At 38.9% G+C, this 25,396-nt stretch overlaps 1 protein-coding gene across 1 annotated transcript; it reads left to right on the top strand.

Moving 5' to 3' along the window:
• Positions 1-24,868, top strand: LOC144661708 (uncharacterized). Its single transcript, XM_078522520.1, has 22 exons — positions 1-130; positions 2,390-2,566; positions 4,710-4,878; positions 6,192-6,290; positions 7,735-7,847; positions 8,296-8,388; positions 8,864-8,908; positions 10,330-10,447; positions 10,939-11,034; positions 11,775-11,845; positions 12,340-12,430; positions 12,532-12,684; positions 14,171-14,303; positions 17,621-17,683; positions 18,498-18,610; positions 19,473-19,517; positions 20,373-20,483; positions 21,155-21,306; positions 21,579-21,705; positions 22,527-22,600; positions 23,312-23,398; positions 23,939-24,868. The coding sequence occupies exons 1-22, from the start codon at positions 98-100 to the stop codon at positions 24,083-24,085; spliced, it is 2,310 nt and encodes a 769-aa protein (XP_078378646.1). The 5' UTR covers positions 1-97; the 3' UTR covers positions 24,086-24,868.
• The last annotated feature ends 528 nt before the right edge of the window (positions 24,869-25,396 follow it).

Raw genomic sequence — 25,396 nt, forward strand, 5'->3', positions numbered from 1 at the left:
ACTTCACAAAAAAGATAGTCGAACAGGGAAAGTTGTGTAACTAAATTTGTGGAATCTACGGCTAATGTTGTGATTTTCCTGGAGTTTAACCAATCGAATGATGTTCTCGTCCACGGGAATCAGCCCACAGGTATCTTAATATATTTTTACGCACGTGAAACCAAAGAAATTGGTGATTTTGTTTGGTTCCGTATTCGCGTGTTGGTCTACATATTCCCTACGTCACGTTGTAGCGTGCCAGGAAGCTTGAATAAGCTGAAGTTTTTCGATAACAGATTTATGATGTTTCCTCATTTTTCGCTATTATGATGTATAAATCATATAGCAATATAGTACTACTGATATTGTTCATCGTGAGAACCAAACTCTTTGAAAGGAGTATAGATCTTAGATCGTTTACTGTACGTGCTTGTTGGCGATACTACGTTTGGTTTACGGTCGTTTCGAGACAAAGTCTTTTCGAGACACGTCGTTTCGAGACAAGTCGAGGTCGATTCGAGACACAAGTAAAGTCGTTTCGAGACAAACTGAGACACATGTAAAGTCGATTCGAGACAAACTGAAATTGCTTCGATTTAGAAGTAAACACCCAAAAAGATCAGTATATTTTAGTGTTTCAGTTTGCGAATAAGCGACTCGATCGATCGATGTAATAATACCCAGTGCTCCCGCGACACAATCGAATTGTAATACCCAGTTTTCCCGCGACTCAACCGATCGGTCGACCGATCTTGTTTTATTTCTCAGCGCGTAATAACAAACTTTATTGAATCTTTATTTAAAAATATTGAAGTATTCGTTGATCATGACTTTTGCTGATGTGGTGGCTCCTAAAAGAGCCGTTTTTTGTCTTGCACAGATGGATCGTTTTATGATGCTCGTGGACCGTTGAGGTATGAACAGGCCCTCAGTAGTTTTCTCGCACTTCGCGTACCAGAGTCGAACTCGTTCCACAACTTGAATATCTTGGTCTGGAGCTCTCTAAACTTCTTTCTTTGGATGCGCTTTAACTTCTTTTCAGATACAAGCCTGATCTGTACGGATGTGCGGCTGGCCTCGCGGTGGAGAAGGCGGATCAGCAGGTACAGGGGAAGCTTGGACTTTCCAGACGCGCGGCGATTCAATCCAAGATACCAGCCTTCGATGTCATTGTTGGTTCGCACGGACTTCATGTAGACGCTCCAGGAGGACGGCTTCCACGTGTCGCCTGTTATCCAGTTTCTGCGGACGTAGTCCATTAGCTGCTGAAAACTTACCGGTGTTGCAGATTCGATGATTCCAGCGAAAACAGCCGTCGCATTGGATGCCTTGTTGTTTAGGCCGAACTGGTTCATCGCATACAATGCAGTTTAAAATCTGCGCAGTAGCCATCGTGATAAGTTTAAAACTCGCTTTAACTCGGGAACGGTAGTTGATAGTCGTGATGTGATCGTGAGATCGAATGATCATTCTTCGCGCCCTAGCTGTTTTCTACCCTCCGTAGGATCGAAATGTTAGCTCAATTAGATTTAAGCGTTTCGATTGGTTTATTCACTTCCGTTAGAACAATAGGGAAAATTAGCAAGTTTTTTTAACACAATGAGTTAACGCGTCTATTGATATGATAATTTACAAACTCGCCTACCCACGCGCCAGATAAACTCAAGTTTCCTCAGAGGTCCGGTGCACCACCGAGTTACACAACTTTATTGATCGTATTTGTGTTTCTTGATAACTATTGTGGAGTTATAGAGTACGTCTCATAAATATATTGATCCAAATCTCTTTTGTAAATAAACATAAACTTGGTCTCGTTTGTGTGTTCCCATTGCGGGGGAGGGCTGGGTATCGGAAGGACTTCGCGGGAGCACTGGGAATTATTTACGACGATCGATCGAGTCGCTTTGGCGAATTATAGATTATTCGCAAACTAATATACTGATCTTTTCTCGAGTTTACTTTTATATCGAAACAATTTCAGTTTGTCTCGAATCGACTTTACATGTGTATCAGTCTGTCTCGAATCGACTTTACTTGTGTCTCCAATCGACCTCGACTTGTCTCGAAACGACGTGTCTCGAAAAGAATTTGTCTCGAAACGACCGGACACCCTACGTTTAGTCAAACGCTGTTTATAAGCTTTGTTTGAACACGGTGTACACTGAGTACCCATTTGTGATCCCTGATTTTAAATTCTAAATGACTGTCTGCATTCTTTCCAACACAATTTTTTATCAAAACGTAAAGTTTTTGTTGAACATACAAAGATAATTTAACTGTAGACAGCTACATAGATCAACTGTTTATAATGACTTTTAAATTTTGTAAGCTTTATTGTCATCTCTGTATAGTAATTCTTGGTTTATTATCTTTCACATTCATTCAAAATGTTATTTAATTTGTGTTCTAGGCTGGAGTAATTCTTCCTCAAGTTACAACACTGTTAAATAGTTTTAAAAAGTCATCACTTGGAAGGTATATGTCATATGCACAGATAAAAACACAGTGTTCTAAGAAAGTAAAATCAAAGAAGACAGAACAAAGCTTGGTAACAGCATCAGATCTGGAGACAAGCAACAGTAATCATGTGAGTATACTGACATATCATTAATAATTTAACTTAAAAAAATCAATTTTCAAATTTCAGACCAAACAGAATCTCTGAAGTAATGATGATGATGATGTGCTTGAAATTATTTGTCATTTCACAGTGACTGTACATGAACATGTATATGGTTAAATGGGAAGTGTCACCGAGATTTAATGCTACTTAAAAATCCAATAAAGGTGTTGGTAGTAAATAATAAAGATGGTAAATTTCAAGCTCGGTGATAAATAGTGAAGAAATAATTCAACATGACACGAGCGTGGAACAAAGAAAAAATCTGAGTCCCCAACGGGAATCGAACCCATGGCCTCCCAGATACCGGTTGGGCGCTCTAACCAACTGAGCTACGAGAGACTCGTTGTGAGCTGGGCCAAGGTGTTGGTATTACATGTAATTGGAAATCCACCATAGTGGCCTGACCTTGCTGAAATGTACTGTTCTAGTCACAAACATTGTTAAAAAGTGGCATGGCTATGTAGTAGTAAGAAAAAAGTGGCCTAAAATGTTAGGCTGACGTTTTTAAGTTTGACGGTGTTACTTGGAAGAAAATCAAATAAAACCATACACCTTATTCATAAATGGCGGAACGCGCGGAAGAGTTTGGGTCGAGTCACAACCGTTTATGCAGTTGTCAAACCAGGGATTCCAATGGCAGTCATCAAAACCCAAGAATCGCTTTCTAACCGACGAGATATTTCAAGAACTATCAAATACTACTTCAATTCGCCATACTTTTCTTTGTTTTGGTTCAAAGCCGATGCCTCACTAGCCTCGCTTTCATGTACTCGACCCAAACTCTTCCGCGCGTTCCGCCATTTATGAATAAGGTGTATTGATTCGAGCAGGTTGCAATTGAGTGTCGTAAAACCAAAACCAAAGAGAGACCTCGCGTTGACAGAAATGTTGCATGAATCGGCTTTACAACATGCGATTGTATCTACCTAGTTCGAGTGGAATTTCAGTCAAAGACAGCAAAATTCTTTCGTATTTCATCTTCAAATATAATTCGAAAGCATTCACTGTATATATGGCTTTTGTTTAATCCTCAGTCTTGATATCCGACCCTCGCAGAGCCTACTAGAGACAAAACGCAGCTTGAGTGTAACGATTTGTTTAAGCCGCAATTACCGTATTTATTTGATTTACCGCCCTGGGCGCTTATTAAATTTTTGGACCTTGAGGGGGTGGGCGCTTATGGGGGTTGAGGCTGGGCGCTTATTAAATTTTCACCATTTTAAGCAAGTAGCATGTTTATTTTGCAAGAAAACAACAATTATAATAACTAAAAATGTGAAGGTGTACGAAAGCTGAAATTAAATATTCATTAAAAGTTTCAGTAAAAAAGCTAAAAAACTCGGTTTTCGGGATAGTCATGTAATAGAAGTTAGTCATTTTTAATCTCAACTTCAAAATTAATCAAAATTCCTCTTGTGCCCTCAATTTTGAGGGGTGGGGGTGGGTGGTTATTCGAGGCTGGGCGCTTATTAACTTTTTCTACCTTCAGGGGGGGGGTGGGCGCTTATTCGAGGTTGGGCGCTAAATCGAATAAATACGGTATATGCGCAATGTTTTCTCCGACAGTAGTCGGAAATATCCGTATTTTTTTTCGTGCTTTTTCGTGGAGCAATCGTAACGATACAGCCTTGAACACATTAAACAGCGGTCTACCTATAACAATTCAAATATGGCATCGCAAAAACAAAGCGTCGAACGCATATTTTGCTGTTTCATTTGCTAATTTCGCTGCCGTAACCGACTGCCTCGAAAGGTCCTTGCAATTTTAAAGTATAGAATTGTCAGATCTCGGTGAAATTTGCACTGTTTATTTGTGTAATGTTAAGGAATATGTGTATAAATACCCGGCGCAGACGAGCCATTTTTGACAAAATTATATGGCTGCATTTCCTCCGCGAAGATAGGAAATTGTTAAACTAAACTACAAAGAAACTGTAATGATAAGTTCGAAGAACAATGCACAGGATAAACCTTCGACTCATACTTCATGCAAAAACGTCGATATCTCGAAGAGACTTTGATTAATCAAAAGTATGGGACCAAATTGTACATGTACCGGTATGTTAAATAAAATTTTCATTACTGATGCTTTAAATTTATTTTTTAGGATCCATATGCAACATTTCTTGATGAATTTGGCCTGTCAACAGTTCCTGCCGATATATTAACGCAGCTCACCACGCCCCTGTCTGTCTGCCACTGTAGCACACAAAACAGTAGCAACCCATGGACAGTTTCTCATGTCTCATCAGAATCCTTCTTTAAAAACAAACATGGTAAGGTGTACATGTACATCTAAAAATTTTATTTTGACCTCTTGGTCAAAATTAATATAAAGGTTTATCTTTACTCAAATTCCTTTTTCCAGAGAAAAATAAATTTTTGTGGAAGTCATGCATATTGGGGTCCCTTTATGGGCGCATCACATGCTTGCTGTTCCAGCCATGTGCAGACCTGCAGTTATCTGTTTGGCCTTGTGCTCAAGTTTAGTCGTGCTTTTCTATTTAGTTAACCCATTGACACCTGTGCTTGCCGTAACTGGCCATGACTAGTGCTGGCCTTTGTTCTACTTCTGATGTCATCACCTTTGACCAAACAATGCACCACTTACATGTACAGTTGAACCCCGAAAACTCGAACCTTCAAGGGAAATCGAAAAAGGTTGGAATTATTGGGAGTTCAAGTTATCAAGCAGGGTTTTCATTAAGAACTGTAATAGCAGGAGAATAGTGTAAAGTAACCGGGGAAGGTTCCGCATCTTAATAAAAAATAGGTACAGGCCTTTGAAATTTAGCCGGAGAATTCTACGTTGTAGCGGGAGAATTCTCCGATCTCCAATGCCTAATGAACACCCTAGCCTGATCAAGGGTAAAATAAGTAAGACAATGACCTAAAGGGGAATTAAACAAGGTTGAGGGGGGTTCGAGTTATTGAGGGTTCGAGTTATCGGGATTCAACTGTATACTCAAAGGGTGCAGGAGAAAAATATCTTTCCAATGATACACCTAGATCGCAGTGATTGCATAAACGCATAGAAATTTCATTGAAATTCTCTAAGGAAAATTTCCGCCAGCCACCCCTTGCTGTTTCACAGTAAAAGTTTGGGGAAAGATGATGCTTTCTCCAGAATTTTTAAACTGAGAGCAAGCCCAATAAAAGGCCAGCAAGTGCAGCAAGAAGAGAATAAAAGAAGAAAAAGGAAAAGCCTTTTAAGCTTGCATGCCTGAGCAAAAATGTCATAAAATCCAATGCTTATGGAAAGAAAGATTTGCCTTCAAGTTGCAGGTGGCGTTTTGAGTAGGTTGGAGCTTATTTATGTAGCTCATACATGTAACTGACCAAAAAATGTCAAAAATGTCCAAAAAGTGTGATTTTTCAGGTTAAGGCTGTAGAAAAACAGGAAAAAGTGCAAGATCGTCAAACTGACTAAAACCGAGAGTGCGTAAAGATTCTAATGAGCTGACAGAAATCTACATCTGGCATCCAAAATTATAAACATTTTTTTAGACGGGACCACCAAGAGATCTTAAAGCCTGGGTGGCTCTTTGGAAACTGTTAACTGACATTACATGTTATCTTGCCTTGACAGGCTTTTCAAGTTTAAGTCAATCCAGCCCTAATCCTTCAAGACTCAAATCGTCCATCTTCATGTCATCGTTTACAAAACTACCATGGTTACACACATCATGTAAGTATCGATTCATGCTTGTTTTTCCTGCAGTGCCAGAAAATTCCAGTCGATCGGGGACTTCAGGGACTTCCTTTTTTCTTGACTAGAAAAAACGCAGTGGTGTTTATTCCCTTTATTGACTCAGTAATAGTTTATGATAATTGAATAAACTATTTGTACCATCATCTACATCACTACAAAATAGGGAAAAAAATGAAAAAGCCCGAGCGCAACTTAACGACCCCGCGCGACCGCCGAGGCCAGGGCGAGGGACGACCGGAGGAGCCGCAGACCCGACCCCCCCCACACCCCCCACTGGCCATGCCCCGCGCCGATCCGTCTCGCGTCACGCGCGCCCGCATAGGCACACCACCCGGAGCAGCGAGGAGAGTATATTATTAACAATGTAAAAGCATTATTTTCTATTTTGCCCTACTTGTCCTGGTTGAATTTGTAATTTAGTCCTAAACAGTAGCATGAATACAGTATATGGATACTTACAGTATTACCCACCGATTAATTTTCGCGCGCGCTCATTGGACAAAACGCATCATGTGGTACAAAATCGGACGGCAGGTATCAGCGAATATACCCTCCGATTTGATATCCGTCGCCCGATTTGGTAGGCAGGCACAAAACAAATGAATGAAGTCACCTTATTCAGTTCTAACTTTTAATGAAATCACAGAGTTTAAAATCACATATTAAACCAATCAACTTACATTTGTTTCAACCACAGCTAAGCCGAGTTTGTTACGTAGGTTTTTTCCTATAAATTTACTGGCGAGATATGAAGCGCGTTGTTGAAATAAATCGGAGGGTTATGAAATAAATAAAACCCTTTCTGGCTCGCTGGTATATTTGAGGATAATGCCCTTGGCTGAAAGATTGTCCTCAAAATTTCACATATGCCCTCAAAGCTTCGCTTCTCGGCCAACTGTTCATTTTTCAACAATCTTTCAGCCTCGGGCATTATCCTCCAATATACCAGCCGCCTGAAGGGGTTTATTTACTAAATGTACAAATTGTAACAACCCCAAAAATGTGAGTACACATACCGTTGCCGTGGTGATGATGCCTGATCATTCCCAACTACTGAAAACATTAATAACTATTATTGGTTTTAGGACATCTGCAGTACACTGTATGTTTTACATGTGTAGCTTGGTGGAAGCCTCTTTGTTTCAACGTGGTGGTTCCAGTTTTCTTGTTTTGTTTCTTTATCATCACGTACCAAAAGTCACCAACACTTCTCTCAATTCTTGGAAGTAACTGTGTGTACTGACAAAAAAAAAATATGAATTGTCCAGGATTTTCCTACATGCTAACAAGAAAGATAGAAACAAAGTTATGGAAGTCAGGCATCTTCCCTAAATCAAGCAGCTTGACTTCACAGAATTGCAAATTTAAAGGAAATTATAGGCTAGCTCTAAGGTTTTGATTTCACTCTTTGTCTCTGTAGTTCATATTCAAAGAAGAGGTGTACACTCAGTTTCTGTCCGGCGAATACAACAATTGGAGGAAAGAGCAAATGCAGAAGAACACAATCCCAGGGCACAGGCAGAGTATTTACGGGTCAGTTATTTAATATGTTGATTGTCCTCTGTGAGTTGATCCATCTTAATAAAATAAATATGTCGTACATACAAGTTGTCTTCTATACATACATGTACAACAGTGTAATTTGTATTCTACTTAATACAGCAGCAAGAAATTAACATTGCACATTTAATGAAACACAAAGTTCTGAATTTATTATACGTAAGACACCCCAAAGAGGGATGTGACCCTCCGAAAGTAATGAAAATTTCTTGGTTGTTTTTAAATCCCGAAAGGAGGGACCCTTGGTTTTAAAACTAGTAAGGGTCTTTTTCTAAACATGTGCCGGCTCACAGCGTGACTCACAGTGTATTTCTCATACAGATACTGAAAATGTTTAGGAAGTGGTCTGTGTTTAGGACTCATAAGCAGAATTTTGACTCAATCAGCATTACCATTAATTTTGTGTTTATCTTGCCTGCAGGCATTAGTTCAGGAGGACCCAAGCTATGTCGTTAAGAGATATGAAAGCAGGAAATATGCCATAGATGAGTCTGTAACAAATGAATACTTGAAGGTAGGTCATCTTGGATCGATGTTGCCCAATAAAGAAATGGAAAACATGCTCCATGTTTCCGTGGCATTGTGGTAATACAGTACAAGTGGTTGTTTGGGATAACATCAAAGAAAAGTTGCTGTAAAAATGACTCAGAGTTGTTGCAAATTCTGTCAAAATTTAAAGTGTGTTAATCTTGTGGTTCAATTTTAGATGTACCCTTGGTACAATTTGGTATTTGTTTTATCTTCTATTTTCATTATCATATAATTATTACCATACATCAGAACAAAGGAAAAATACTAAATTGTACAATAGGTAAAATTGAACAACCACATACATGTAATTATATAAATTTAAAAAAGGGTTGTCGCTTAGTTCTGGTTGTAGGATTGAAAAAGAAACAATCTCTGGCAGAATTAAATTCTGATGTTGCTTTTTTAATTATGTTGAATATTTTTCTGTCTCTCATGGTATCATTTCTGTGTCTTTGTAGGCATTGGTGTTGACTGACAGAGTGAACGGTGTTGACATTAAAAAGGTATTGAGCATTGTTCATACAACAGATATTACTAGAGCATACCTTACTGGAAAAATCATCAATTTTATTAAACATTTGTTTTTAATTTATAACTGGTGTTTAAAGCTCTTTCTTATTTGATAACAGATACCAAAACCATCCAAAAACAAGACTAAGTTTAAAACTGACATCAATGACTAGTCTCTTTCCTTGACAAAATCAAGTAGCTGCAGCAGGGGCTTACAGTCAAACCGGATGTTCTTTTGATGGGAACTTTGCAATGTTGCGGCGAAAATGTTCCAATATTGATTGACAGTTTGCTCGTCGCAACTTGCAACTTTCAATTCAAATTATTTTGCCTGAGCAAGTTGCCAAATTCCGGTTTTTATTTTGCCGTATAAAACGAGGTTGTCCCACCTTTGTTTCAAAGAAACAGAAAATAATTGCCCCTTATTCGACTGTTCGTCAACAGAATGCGAGAAATAAGTGACAGGCTTAGTTTACATTGCTAAGTGAGGAATTACGTTTCAAATTTACGTAAGCCGTAATTTTTCGGAGCAAATTTGAATTTTTAAGCACAATTCCAAGTTTGGCGATTTCAAATAAGCCTGTCGCTAATTTATGGCAGTCTGTTGATAAGCAGTCGACCATAGGACAATTATTTCATCTTTCTTTGAGACAGAGGTGGAATTATTATGTTTCATACGGGAAAAATAAAAACCGGGATTTGGCAACTTGCTCAGGCAAATTTGAATTGAAAGTTGCAAGTTGCGACGAGCAAACTGTCAATCAATATTGGAACATTGCGCTGCAACATTGCAAAGTTCCCATCAAAAGAACATCCGGTTTGACTGTAAGCCACTTTCTAAGCACCATGCTTCTAAAAAGAAGGGCTCCTGTGTTTCAAATGTAGGTGCTGCATTGTTAGGTCAGGTTGTGGCTCAGTTTCAAGGGTGGCTTAAGTATTGTTGCTGTCACATGTGGCACTCATAAATAAATAAATAAATAAATGAATTATAATAAATACCTTAATTGACCACTCCCCCAACAGGGCTTTTCAGGGCCAATGTAAACAATTGCTGAAACAAATATATTTAAAATGAACATAACAGGGTTAAAAATCCCAACTGGCAGGAGGCAGACCTCTTTTTTACATGTACAAGCATAGCCGAGAAGTTGAACTCTAGACTACCGAGAACAACACCAGCTAGTAGCCAGCCAGAACGCAACTTGAACCCACGATCAAGGAACAGCGCTTAATAAGGGGCAGGGCGTTCTCAAGTAAATGTAGTGTTTATTCAGACACAGACACTGCTCACACTTATGTAAAATTATACAGCCATGTTGTGCCTGACAAAGATTTCCCATCTGCCATTCATCCAACTCAGTTAATTTAAGCAACATGCATTCTTAAAATCCCTGTGGTTTTTGCTACTTTGTAGATCTTATCATCATCTAATGAACACGGCAGTCCATCGTCTTATGGGACAGCAGCCTCTCCTGCCATTCAGCCTGGAAGTGAAGAAAATCCAATGTATGTTATTACACAAAACCAAAAAGGTAAGTTCAGAGGGATTTGTTTCTTTCATGATAGTTTTCTTCTTTTTTTTTTCCGTTAGTAGTTTTTTTTTCCGTTACTGCTAACAGGGTACTTACCATTGAACCCAAATTCCCAGAAATTCTGGTTATGAAGTTCAGTGTATGAAGTTTAAAGGCTATACTTTTATCTAATGGTCCGTTACAGGGACATTTGTATGGCCAACGACATGAAAACAAGGCTAGATAGGCCAGGGTGGCTTTTTCCATACAAATCTCTTAAATTTGGATGAGTCACAAAATAATCTGCAGCCTTTTAACCAAATCGCTGAAACTTGACCAAACAACGGAAATTATGAATGACAACCATTTTTGCATAAGGTCTTTGAATACTGTAAACCCACAACTGTGAAAAATACGCTCTGACCTGTGTATATTCAAATTAACTGTTATGTAGTGAATAAAATTAATAGAAATTAGTGTAATAATGTTTTTTTCCTGTGGATAAAATTTAGGTGCATTTTTCAAGGAACAGCTTTGGAACACATTCAGATTTCTGATTGCTTTGTTTTTAATCCTCTCCCTGATTGAAGCTCAACTTCAAATGAAGAGTAAGTAGCAATCTTAACTTGAAACAATTTGTACAACCAGTGTAGGACAAGTTTAATTGTTTTTAGTTCCAAACTGTTATTTTGCTGATCCAGGCACAGCGCAAAGTAATTTTATAGACATCGCAGTTACCGGCCTTTCACATTTTCGCACACATTTCCAACTGACCACTATCAATTACAAATTTTGTGAAAATTAATTGGGCGTAAAATTGTGTAAAGTGTTCAAGTACTGTTTGTCTATTCAACTCTACCACGTCTCACCGCGGTATTGCTTGCCGCAAAAAAAAAACTGGTAAAACCGGAGATATTCCGCGGCATGCCGAGTCTATGCCGAGGTGAAACCGCAGTATAAATCTGCAGTTTAACCAAGGTTAAACCGCAGCAAATGGGTATTTTGGACAGTACTGTAGGTCAGCTTTTGTATGGTTCACTAGTCTTATTTCCAGAGCCCAAGAATTCAGTGGCAAATGAAAAAAATGATAAAAAAATGTAAAATGTTCTCTGGCCAAAAAAAAAACTACAACTTTTCGACTGTGAGAACTACAGTTTTTGACTGGTAAAAGTGAGACATTGATCAACCCATCAAAGACTTTAGATCCAAAGTTTTACACAATTTATGACAAATTCTGTATCAAGTTTGCACTGATTTGCTTTAATGTTTGCCTATACAACTTTGGGAATTTCTGAAATTACAGCCTTTTGCAAGTTAACATGGAGTTGTTTTGATTTTGATTTAACAGTGAGCTCAAGCCAGAAGGATATCCATCCAGACAACGTGGACAGGAAATGTAGATTTACTGATGTTCAAGGGGTATGTTATGTTAGTGTGGCCTATTTTATGTACAGAGCTACACTTTTGCACTTCAACATACTGTACGTGTAGTTAATTCAGGACAAAACAAACAAGTCATGCTTTGTGGATTGGTCTGTTTCTGTGAGAGCAACACACCGGTTATCCAAACCTCCTTCAATGATTTTCTTTGTTTTAACTTGATGAATTTTTAACGAGTTTGAGAATTTGTGAAACAGCATATTACGAGACTTAGTACATTCTGAACATTTTTGTCCACACTTATCATACATTTGTTCATACATTTTCTTGTAACTGTATATGTAAGTTGCTTGATTCTTTTATATTTTCAATAAACCAGATTCTTAACAACTGTGCACATGACCACCCAACCACAGTGTACGCCAGATAATGATCTTGGTTTGACCAAAAATATAGTACTTACATGTACTACTCTGAAATTAAACTCATTTCTCTGTTATTTCCATTGATTCTTTAATCACCCCTGTCTGTAGGTGGAAGAGGCAAAACAAGAGTTAAAGGATGTTGTTGAGTTCCTGAGAAACCCAGAGAGATTTAAAAGGCTTGGGGGGAAAATGCAGACTGGTGAGTCAAAATTCAGTGTTCAGTGTATCGTAAAATAATTCTTACTCTTTGTTTTCTCACACTATTGGCCTAACATGTGTTTTTTGTTGTGTTGTTCCCAGGAGTGCTTCTAATTGGCTCACCAGGAACAGGCAAGACTCTTCTCGCCAAGGCTGTCGCAGGCGAGGCCGGAGTACCATTCTTTTTCTGCTCTGGTTCTGAGTTTGACGAAATGTTTGTTGGAGTCGGAGCTGCACGAGTCAGAAATCTCTTTTGTAAGTACGATACCCATGTACGAGTATTATGCTAATCCAGGTGTCCAGTTACAGATAACCTCAGGCTAACAAATGTTTCAGTCCAGCCTAGCCTTCTGGCTTGAACTAAAGTTTAAGATTGATTAAGTTGATTCACAGAAGTGTAATCGTGTGAACCATGTAAAGCTAAATAGCATAGTTTAATATTAAAAAAGCCTTCCTGAAACAACCAGTCTTAAGTCACTATAAGTGCTAACCTTACTTCACCAGTTTTAAGCGCATCATTGCGAAAAAAGATATTATTGTAATGAGAGAATACAATGTACATGTAGTTACAAGTATAACTTTAGCTTGTGGGTTTTAAGACGGATTCCGCTGAAAGTTCAAGCAATGAGTGCGAAAATTAAGTACCAAAAATCTACTAATCTGCACGGCAACATTTTGTATACTATTTAAAAGATCTCATTGAAATTCATTTGTCTAAGTGATCCCGCAATTTAATTCTAAAGCATTCTCGAGAAAATTAAAGTCAAACCTCGAAAAAATGTATAAAACACGCGCCATTTTGTTTTGAACTGGCACGAAACGTCCGTTTTAATTGAAATAAAGACAACTTCAAATCCATTTTTCTCTCGCGGGGTCAGCTTCAGTGCTAAATTTTTGGCAGGTTTTTGTTAGCTGTACTTAAACTGTTGCCATGATAAGAGGTCTTTTTGGAAATTTTATTTTTGCCTGTATTGCTTGTATTGTGCGGAAACCATCTTAATTATGTAAGGTATTAGATAGCATTATTGTTTAAATTAGTTCTGAAGATCCTGATAATTTGGGTGAACTAAGAAATGCAGTTTTTTTTTCGTACAGGGTATGTACAGTGGAATCCTAATTTCTCGAACCTCCAAGAAAAGAATTTAAATTGGTTTGACAAAATAATTGGAATGTTTGAGAAATCCCAGTGTTCAACTGAGGAAAGGAAATCACAAGTTTGTGGCTCGAGCTATTGGGCGTTTTAAGAAATAAAGGATTCAAGAAATCAGAATTCCACTGTATCGTATCATGTCGCACAGGACTTACAATGGAAGTTATGTACACTTAAAGTACAACCTCCGATTTACAAAGTCCTCAAGACTATTAGAGCGGTTTTCACTTGAGTGTCGAAAGTAATTTGCGTTTGCTTTGGTTTTGCGTTCACTACGCTTAGTGATTGGTTGTAAAAATTTCGCGCCACTTTCTCGGCCAATCAGGAGTAAAACCAAAACCAATCATGACTCGCTCGCGCACGTTTTCCCGCGCTTCGTGCCAACTACATGTATTTGCTTCGAGTTTTGATTGGTTCACTGGATTGTCTGTGACCTTTGTGATTGGCCAGAGTAATTACTTTGGTTTTGGTTTTACGACACTCAAGTGAAAAGCCGCAGTCTAAAGCATATTAACTTGGCCATTTTTAGACCTCAGCTTCATAATTGTAAATCATGTTTAAATTACAATATTGAAGTTTGTTTGATTTCAGCTGCCGCCAGAGAACATGCTCCTTGCATTGTGTTCATTGATGAGCTGGATGCTATTGGAGGTACCAGAATTGTTCACGATCATCAGCCCTACTCGAGAATGACCCTTAATCAGTTGCTTGTTGAACTGGACGGGTAAGTGGCCATCATTAATGATCCCTAGCCATGCCAATTTTGTTTAATAATTATATAAAAATACCTAGTCTTTCTCTGATGACGCTTTCCTTAAAGTGTATATGACATGAAAAATATTTTCTGCTTAATTGAAAGGCCTTTCGAAATACAGAAGAATGGCGTTTTTCTTTTCGAAATATCTTTTTTCGTTTCAGAGATATTGACGTTTTTGTATTATGCAAATTAGATCAGTGATGACGTCATAAGATTTGACTCTAAAAAATGGTAAATACTGAATAAACAATATCTCTAAAACTATTAAAGCAGTGTTCTTGGAACTTGGCACCACAAATGTGCATCACAAAAGAAACAAAATGTTACTCTTAGGGCTGTTGCCATGACAACAGTTTTGCCGCTGATGCTATCTCAATAAAAACTGAAATCCCCAGTTTTTGTCTGAAACCAAGAACATCTAGAGCAGCCAAACCGATGGTGGGAATTAAGACAATATGGAAACTATGTCTGTTCTAAGCAGGACCCTTTGTCTCACTTTAGAGGTCAGATATGGGGATATTTGTCTTTTTGACAGAGAAAGACTGGAGCTGACAGAGTTGCTATGGCAACAATACTAAGGGTGTCATTTTGTTCCTTTTGTGATGCACATTTGTGGTGCCAAGTTTCAAGAACACTGCTTCAATAGTTTTAGAGATATTGTTTATTCAGTATTTTACCATTTTCTATAGTCAAATCTTATGACGTCATCATTGATCTAATTTGCATAATACAAAAACGTCAATATCTCTGAAACCAAAAAAGATATTTCGAAAAGAAAAACGCCATTCTTCTGTATTTCGAAAGGCCTTTCAAATAAGCAGAAAATATTTTTCATGTCATATACACTTTAATTCCTGTGAACTGTTCCGTATGTTTGGTACAGGGTTGGAAACTAAAATTTCGGAGCACTTGCCATCTGGGCAAGTGACCTTCAAATTGCACTTGCCCAGATCACTTTTCATTCGCCCAGGGGGTGTACTACGGTTTGTAAATGACGGGGATGATCGAAGGATTTTTTTGGGTTTAAAAAGGTTTGATTACGGGATTTTTGTGGGTTGGAAAATTTGGCAAGTATTTTTTTGGGTGACTTGATTTAAATAGGGGATTTTTTTGGATATTAAAAACGAACTAAAGTGCCTTGGCGCGGCCTTGGCGTATTTATGGTATGATGAATAAACAAACACGAGCGTTCAATTTATTATGGTTTTCTTTGTGTTATATTATTGCCCAATTTAGGGGTTATTTGACAAGGGATTTTCTTTTTTTTTTTTTTTTTTTTTTTTTTCGGGGGGGGGGGGGGTTATTTTTGGTCTAGGGATTTTTTTGGGTAATGTCCGAAGACTTAGGGATTTTTTTGGGTCCTGAGTTTTGCCTCCATTCGATCATCGCCGTCATTTACAAGCCAGAGTACCCCCCCTGGGTTCACTCGTCCAGTCTCCTCCATTAAATCAAAGTCTCTTCGAGATATCGACGTTTTTGCATGAAGTATGAGTCGAAGGTTTATCCTGTGCATTGTTCTTCGAACTTATCATTACAGTTTCTTTGTAGTTTAGTTTAACAATTTCCTATCTTCGCGGAGGGTATTTATACACATATTCCTTAACATTACACAAATAAACAGTGCAAATTTCACCGAGATCTGACAATTCTATACTTTAAAATTGCAAGGACCTTTCGAGGCAGTCGATTACGGCAGCGAAATTAGCAAATGAAACAGCAAAATATGCGTTCGACGCTTTGTTTTTGCGACGCCATATTTGAATTGTTATAGGTAGACCGCTGTTCAATGTGTTCAAGGCCGTATCGTTACGATTGCTCCACGAAAAAGCACGAAAAAAATACGGATATTTCCGACTACTGTCGGAGAAAACATTGCGCATATAATTGTGGCGTAAACAAATCGTTACACTCAAGCTGCGTTTTGTCTAGGCTCTGCGAGGGTCGGATATCAAGACCCAGGATTAAACAAAAGCCATATATACAGTGAATGCTTTCGAATTATATTTGAAGATGAAATACGAAAGAATTTTGCTGTCTTTGACTGAAATTCCACTCGAACTGCGTAGATACGATCGCATGTTGTAAAGCCGATTCATGCAACATTGCTGTCATTCCCTGTCAACGCGAGGTCACGTCCCTAACGACCTAGGCTGATGACGAAATAGAGTTGCGCTTGCATGTGGAGACCAAATTTGGCCTAATTTTTAACCGCTCCTAAGCTAAAAGAAGCCCCCATCTCTTGCATTTGTTTTCAATAATATCTTTGAAAAGAGCGAGTTTTTTGGTATGGTTTATTTTTGACGTTTGTAATTTTTAAACAATGTAAGTGCTAGTGATTATTTATTCGTGTTTTAGTTACGCAATCCATTGTTTGTGCGACGCTTTTTATAGATCGCCTTTCAGACACACGTGCGTTGAGATAAGAAAGCTGACATGTCACTTTTAAAATTGTTATATAACGTTTGTAAATGTGACAAGTCACGTTTTTTTCACGAGCACAAGTGATCACCCACAGCGGAAAGTAATCCCTTGGGAAATTAAAACAGTCCCTTGAGAAATTAAAAAAGTCCCTTGAGAGTTTACAAATATGTGGTTCCAAATTTTGACCACATAACCCCTATTCTACGTTTTTAGCTTGTAAACAAGCAAAAACGTCGAAAAAAGGAAAATTTAGCCCCCTCACCCCACAAATAATAAAATGTACAACTTAAATTTTTAGGCATGTTTGATACTCACTGTGCCACCGTAGTGATCGATCACGATACAGACTGCACTCTAAGCCTATTTCTTAAAGGAAAAGTCGCCGAAAATAGATCTTACTTCCATCAAAAGTTTAAACACAGCTTAATCTGATATGTATTCTCAAATACCTGTGGTTTGCAAGCAAAATTAATAGCTTTGTGTTGGTAAGCTATCGGCTTATGGACAGTGCAGATTATTTTAAGTGGAAAATAAAAATTCCGCTTATTTTGAATAATATATTGAAAATCGTACTTGCCAAACCGGGCGAGTGATCTGTGATTTGTACTCGCCCGACAGTTTTCACACTCGCCTGGGCTAGTGGCTGAGCGCTAATTTCCAACCCTGTTGGTAAAGGTTTCCAATAACACTGTCCACATAAGTACTATCAAAATTGAAAAATCTCATCTTGTTACATATGAAATGGTTGTTTTACTCAACATGTGTCTGTATTGTACCCTTAACCTGTTATTTATGTGTACTTGTACCGTGTTAGTCAACAGTTAAAGCAAAAACAATAATTATTAATTATTATTCTTTGACAGATTTGACAAATCAGAAGGAATCGTTGTGATTGGAGCAACAAACTTCCCTGAAGTGCTTGACAAGTGAGTTTTCATGTCAGGTTATTCTACTAGCTCTAGCAAGTGGAAAATCTGCATGAATCTGATTTGTTTTCCTACGGTTATTTTAGTACTCGTTAATGAAATTGATTGTATAAAATTATGTTGCTCTCAGAAAGACCAATGATCAGGGCGAAAAAAACCCGCACTGGCAAACAATACTGCTAATGCTGTCAGCAGCTGCGCATTTTTTGCAGTTGGACGTGTTTTTTCGCCCACAAATCTTATAAGCTGATCTCAAAATAAGATTTGGAAACAATTTTTTTAGATCAAATCAAATTTTAAGTGTCGTGTAAAAGAAACTTAGCAGGATCATGAGCTTTTAGCCCTGGCCAAATGGTAACACAAGTGGACGCAGGAAGTCGCAAGCTGGCCAAACAGACTCGCAAGTGCACGCAAGTTGTCAAAAAGCCATTTTGTTGCTACTGCACACTCTACAATTCAGTATTTGAAGTAAACAGCAAGACTTGCGTTGACTTGCGTTGGGTGGCCTAACAAAGAGAAACTTGCGTTGACTTGCGTTGGGTGGCCTAACAAAGAAAAACTTGCGTTGACTTGCGTGCAAATTTAATCCAGACCAAAGTGAACGCAAGTCAACGCAAGTGCACGCAAGTCCTGGCCAAACGATGTAGCAAGTGGACGCACAGTTGAAAACTTGCTTCTACTTGCGTCTCTGTTTGGCCAGGACTTTACATTGTACAGTAGGTCTCATGCAGAGTAACTTGGTTGCTTTTCATTGAGTGTTTACTCAGGAAACACAGACAGCTTGTAATTTAATTTTCAAATATCCTTCACTCAGGGCGCTTGTCAGACCTGGTAGATTTGACACCAAGATAACTGTACCCATGCCTGATGTCAAAGGTCGTCACGACATCCTCAAGCTACATCTCAAGAATGTACAAGTTGCTGATGGTATGTTTACTTTGCATGTACCTTATCGTTTCTTATTTTTCGCGGGAACTTAATTTACGAAAAGAGGTATATTTCGCGGGACTTACAACAAAATGTAATTTTCGCGATTTGGCCAAAAATACGTAATTAACAAAAAATACAATAGAAAACGTTTAAAATAAATTTTCGTCCCGTGAAAATAAGTAACAATAAGTACTTAAAAATTAAGTCCCGCGAAAATAAGTAACAATAAGGTACATCTGATAGAAAAGATTTTATTTGTGTCTCGTATAACCAAAACCAAAGTAGTTACTCTGGCCAATTACAACAGACCAGTGAACCAATCAAAACTTGAAGTACATGTAAATACATGTGCCGGCACGAAGCAGGAAAACGTCTGTGAGCAGATCACAATAATTATTGTGTTCGATTTTAGTTTACTTCTGATTGGTCAAGAAAGTGGCGCAAGTTAATTAAACCAATCACTTAGGGTAGAAATGCAAAACCAAGGCAATAATCGTGTGAAAACCGCTCTTACTTGTGAAGACAACTGAAGTTCTGGCCCTGATTCAAACGGTGGATAATGCCGTCCAATGTATAAATCATGGGAGATGTGGCTGTTATGACATTAGTCTTTGGATTAAGAGGTCAAGGCTCAAGTGCTCATACAGCGGTCGTGTTGTGTTCCTGTGTGCACTCAGGAGTATAAATTTACACCAGTAAACTATTAGGGAGACCTGATGAAATTGTGGTGGGTAACCTGCAGTAGACTAGCTTCCTGTCCAGGGGGAGTAGCAATAGTGACTTATCTGTGGCATCTAATGCATTCAGTAGGTGTCACCTATAAATGAATAGTAATTTATGCTGTTAACTCTTTCTTCAGATGTCAAGATAGAACAGCTCGCCAGAGGAACTGTTGGCTTCTCAGGTATATATGCTTAACATACAATAATTACCGCACAGTTGTTGATTGATTGATTGATTGATTGATTGATTGTTGATTGGTTGATTGATTGATTAATTGATTGATTTTCAGCAACTTTGAGATAAAACTGATATGATGCATTCCAAGCAAGTAGTCTTATTCACTGAGCACATACCCTTTAAATAGTGCCTTAATGTTTTCCAATTCGTAAAAAGCATGACAAAACTACCCAAAGAGTAGGGGATTGGGTGCTCTCTCACCCCCCCCCCCCCCCCCCCCTTTCCTTAGTACCGTAGTCTTAAAATGAACGTTATCAAAATGGCGGCTACATGATCAAGCGTTACTGTTTAACGATGGAATCATCATAAGATAATGAAAAACTCAGAGGGCCCTTGTCAACGCATGCGCCTTCGATGACAAAAAAATAAAGAAACCTGCGAGATATAGAGGATAATACAGTCGGGAGAAGATTTATTCGAGTGTTCAATCGATGCTCACGAGTGAGCGAGCGGAATCGGGAATCGCCAGCACCATGTATTATTCTGTTTTTATATAAACCTACCAATTACGATTTTTTGACGATTTTCCGAAGATTTCCGACCATTTCCAAAAAATTTTCAAAATGTTGTCGAGGACAGACCAAGAGCCGAGGAGACCACTTTGGCCGAGTGAAACGTTGGTGAGTCAAAATGATTCACACGTGTGATCATTTTATCCACACATGTGTGACTTTCTCGATTTGCTACCACCGCTAAAACACTGCAGTTTATATAATAATAGTAATTATTACTAGTGAAAGAATTGTTGTTAGTGAAAGAATTGTTATCAATATTTTGGAATACTTCTTGCTTTATTGAGGTGCGGACCTAGCTAACATGGTAAATGCTGCAGCAATTTACGCTGCAAGTGAAGGAGACACAAATGTTACAACCAAGCATCTTGAATTTGCAAAAGACAAAATTATCATGGGTAAGTGTTTGTGTTTTAAGCAGACTTTCTTTCAGCTGGTCACGCGATTTTTTCTGTGTGTACAGAAAAGTAAAGGAGGGTGTTATTTTTAGTTGGTATGTAGTGGAAATACCAATAGACCAATTTCGATATTTTAAAGTTCAGCCTAAAATAATAGACATCACTGCGAGGCTGATCTGGGGAATAAACCCCACAAACTCTATAGTTCAGTCCACGGAGCCTCGTCCTGAGGTCTATTATTTTAGGCCGAATTTTAATATATTGAAATTGGGCTATTTTAGCCTGCGAATACAGCCACCTCTCATTGCTCCCAGCCGACGTGAGTTTGGACATTTTCGGAGATGTGGCCGGCAAAACATTCGAAAACGTTCGCATGTCTGTCGAGCATTCTTAGCCGGTCAGGAACCTTCAAAAAAAAAACAGTCAAAAGCATTTCGGATAATATATTGTTTTAATACTCCTTGGAGATTTTCTATTTCTCCTCTCTTGCTCAGCTCAATATGCCACTCATTCACTACTCTCAGTCGGCTAGTTTAACACCAAATTGATGCTGAGACAGATTTCATATTCGATGCACATCCATAAAATATTCTCTACAACCTCAATTTGATTGTCTGATTCACTAATCAGTTTATTTACTTACTTCTTAATCTTAATTTGCTTTGCTAAAGGCCCTGAACGAAAGAGTGCAGTCATTGAGGCTAAGAACAGGGAATTGGTGGCATATCATGAAGGTGGACATGCATTGGTGGCCCTGTACACTCCAGAAGCTTTGCCGATACACAAAGCAACCATTGTACCGCGAGGCCAGGCTTTGGGAATGGTATGTACAGTTTGTTTGTTTATTTGTTTTTTGTTTGTTTGTTTGTTTGTTTGTTAGAATAAATAAAAGAGAGGAATCTTGTCAGCACACTGTTGAGCGGTCTGGGTTTAGCCCTGCATGGCGGGGGTCACTGTTTATTCTTGGGCAAGACACAACAGTAGAATTGCAATATACCATTGCTAGTTTTTAATAAATGCAGATATTTTATTTTAGCAATACTGCTTCCAAGAGGTAGCTAGCTAAATAACGTCGTTACTCTTTTTTTTTTTAAGGTTTCCCAGTTGCCTGAAAAGGACGAGTTAAACTGGTCTAAAGCCCAGCTGCTAGCAAGGCTTGATGTAGCAATGGGCGGCCGAGTAGCAGAAGAGCTTATCTTCGGCAAAGAAAACATAACAATGGGTAAGTGTAATTTGACATGGCATTCTATTGGCTTGATTTTGCACTGCATGGAGTCCTTGAAAACTGGAAAATGTGTCCTTGAATTTTTCGCCCAAAAAAGGGTATGAACCCAGGGAGCAGGGATGAAGCAATGGTGAGGGCGCTCGCCTCCCACCAATGTGGCCCGGGTTCATTTGTGGTGTGATTTTGTTGTTGGTTCTTGTCCTTGCTCCGTGGGTTTTTCTCCGGGTTCTCCGCTTTTCCTCCCTCCACAAAAATTAACACTGCTTAATTCCAATTCGATCTGGATTCACTGGGATCAGGAAGAGCCACTATGTATAAGATGCCACTGTATGTTCCCATTTTATGTTAATTTTTTACGAACCCTGCGACTTTTGAAAGGAGGAGGGCGTGACACTGAGGGGACAGGGCGTATTTTTAAATCAAATATCCATTAGGCTACATACAGCTATAAAAGATATAAAGTGGGCGCGTATCATCTGTTAGACCATCAAATAAGGTATAGAGCGGTTTTCACTTGAGTGTCGAAAGTAATTTGCGTTTGCTTTGGTTTTGCATTACTACGATCAGTGATTGGTTTAAAAATCTCGCGCCACTTTCTCGACCAATCAGAATTAAAACCAAAACCAATTGTGACTCGCTCGCGCACGTTTTCCCGCGCTTCGCGTCAGCTACATGTATTTGCTTCGAGTTTTGATTGGTTAACTGGATTGTCTGTGTCCTTTGCGATTGGCCAGAGTAATTACTTTGGTTTTGGTTTTACGACACTCAATTGAAAACTGCTCTATCTCTTATATGTTGATTTCATGTTTGTTTATCAGGAGCTGCAAGTGATATGGAATCTTCAAATACCATCGCACGCGCCATGGTGTCAATGTACGGCATGAGTGACAAGGTACTACAAATCACCAGCTTGTGCAACTTTATGTGGCTATAAGCGAGCCTTGCCCAAAGGTGTCTGGGAGCAAAACAACATGGTCATAAAATAATGGGGAACAAAGGAACAGAAGGAAAATAAAGCTGGGAACAAGGGAACCCCCCCCCCCCCCCCTCCTGAAATTTTTAGAGAACAGGGATCACAAAAATCGACAACATACGTTTCGGAAACAAGGGAACACGAGGAAATTTTTTGGGGGAACAAGGAACAAGCTCCCCCCCCCCCCTCCCTCCCGCGAGGCCCTCATTATTACACCTCGTTCGCCGCGTTACATGTATATCAGAGATTCCTGATCTCGTGGGCAACAGCAAATCGTCGTTCCTTTTCACGCGCTAATTTGAAATTCAGCTCGAGATTTGACCCAAAAAATTTCGTACTGCCTATTTAGCTCTACAGAGATTCCGTGTGGTGTCGCTGAGTGCCCGGGGGTGGGGGGAGTCCCATATGAAATAGGCGGGCATGCTCGTCGGAAATTTTGAAATGAACCCCTACAAGAGACCAATCTGAGCGTGGCTCAAGCTTTTTTAGACCTCTAAAAGATACCAAAATACTACAAATCAAGTTTATATTTGTATATATTTTTGTATCAGTATGAATGTGTTAAAAAACAGTGAAGGAAATTGTGTTAGCCTTGGTTTAAAAAAGTTAAGAATCCGTGTCTGCTGCTAGGTTGGAATGGTCCAAGTGAAGGATGTTGAGAAATCGAGCCCTGAGCTACAGGCGCTGATTGAAAGCGAAGTCAAGCAACTTCTTAAGGTGAGAAAAGCTGCATTTGGACTTGGTTCTACGACACTCAATTAAAAACTTCTCTATTTGAGAACCGTACGTTGATTGTTAAAGGGACTGTGTCACGGCTGAGTTAAGTTAACCAAATACTTTTAATATTTTTACTTGTAAGGGCATTGAGATTTTTAATGTAATGCACTAGAAATAAATTATTATTAATATTATTATTACTCGCCAAGAAACTTAATTTTTGAAAGAAATTACTTACATGGATATATATGACAAAATTATAGCTTTATTACAACCAAATGTGTCTCCCGGGCGTTATAACTTAAGGTTACAAGCAAACAACATTAACTTTGAAAACTGTTTTGCCCAACAATATTTCAAAAACCCCTATCACAATCCGTTTCAATCTTCGTCGCTTTTAGCGATCCGTACCTTCTTTTGTATTCATTTGTGTTATTGAAATGTTCCTTTACTGTTTTAAGAGGTTATTTTTATATTTCAACGAATTTGTTAGTCGTTTCCCATTCCTCAGTTTAGCTAAGATAAGTCTTTTTTTTTTAGGATTCATACGAGAGAGCCAAGACTATACTCCAGACGCATTCCAAGGAACATAACCGTTTAGCGGAAGCTCTGTTGAAGTACGAGACCCTTGACCTACAAGAAATCAAGCAGGTTATCCAAGGAAAACAGCTCTCTAGAAGTCTGTGACGCGACTTCACCAGCAGTGACAGTGAACTTTAGTACTAAAGCTATTTCGTCTCGCTCACTGACTGAGATCACTTTAAAGATTAGTCAAAAGGGTGATGTTTCTTGTACGTTTAAGAGCTCTTAGTTTCAGTGATCGAAATAGTCCGTTACGGTCACACGTATTTCTTAATTGGCATTATTTTAAAGCCCGAGGTTTGGGTTCTGTATTTTATTCAGTGTAAACCGTGTAAAGTTAACAGTTAGGCTACATTTACCCATCGCATGGGTCTTTCTTGTTCAGATCTTTACTCCCATCACCATTTGTCTTTTAGTAACAGTCCCCGATAAAAGTTTGAGACATGAAAGTTTCTGATCCCCAACACGCTAAATAGCGCTTGCCTTCGAGCGTTGTAACAATCATAGCAATCGAAGCTTAATGTCCTATTTTTTAGCAAGGCTCGCGATATAGTCAAAATTGAGTCTTTTAGGAGTTGGTTAGACAACACTCCCCCCCCCCCCACCCCCCCCCCCCTCCTCCCCAGCAGTTCTCTTTACATGTCTCGAAAAATTTGCAATGAACAGATCGGTTCGTAACGCAATCTTTCCTCTCCAAAGATTGCGTGACGAGCTTGTTTATGGGGGAGCAATCTTCCGAGGCACATGAAATTTGATTTTGGACTTACCGTAAGTTAGTTTGTAATCGAGATTTCACTTCGATTAAACAAAACTAAACAACAGGGAAATAAATGATATCTTGTACATCAGTCAAAACTATGAAATATAAATAAAATCTCATTATCACTATGTCGTTGATATTGTCACAAGCAAACAAGATGCGCTTCTGTGCACGGCCTTACTCGATCCAAGTTTTCCGCTCTGTATATTTCTTCCCATCATTTCTTGCAGGTTCAACCCGTGGTGGCCCCACCCGCTAGCAGTTTGCAAGGACAAGCCGATAGCAATGTATCAAAACGATACGAGACTGGCCTTTTTTTTGCGATATCGATACCGACGTCATTGACTTTGCTTGTACCGTATTTATTCGATTAAGCGCCCAACCTCGAATAGGCGCCCACCTCGAATAAGCGCCCACCCCTAGCCCCCTTAAAAGAGGGCACAAGAGGAATTTTGATTACCGTATTTACTCGAATAAGCGCCGCGGCGCTTATTTAATTTTTCGCGCTTCAAGTGGGCGGCGCTTATTTGAGGGCGGCGCTTATTTAAAATTTGGACGCCACAAGGAATCTTATATTTTACAGTAATTGAAAATAGCGTCTTTTGATTGTCAGTATTCGTCTCTTGCTGAAGAGAGAATAGTCCGGCGGAGTCTGA

The sequence above is a fragment of the Oculina patagonica genome, chromosome 7, assembly GCF_052425735.1.
Source record: "Oculina patagonica isolate OP01 chromosome 7, crgOcupat, whole genome shotgun sequence".
In the NCBI taxonomy this organism is placed as follows: Eukaryota; Metazoa; Cnidaria; class Anthozoa; order Scleractinia; family Oculinidae; genus Oculina; species Oculina patagonica.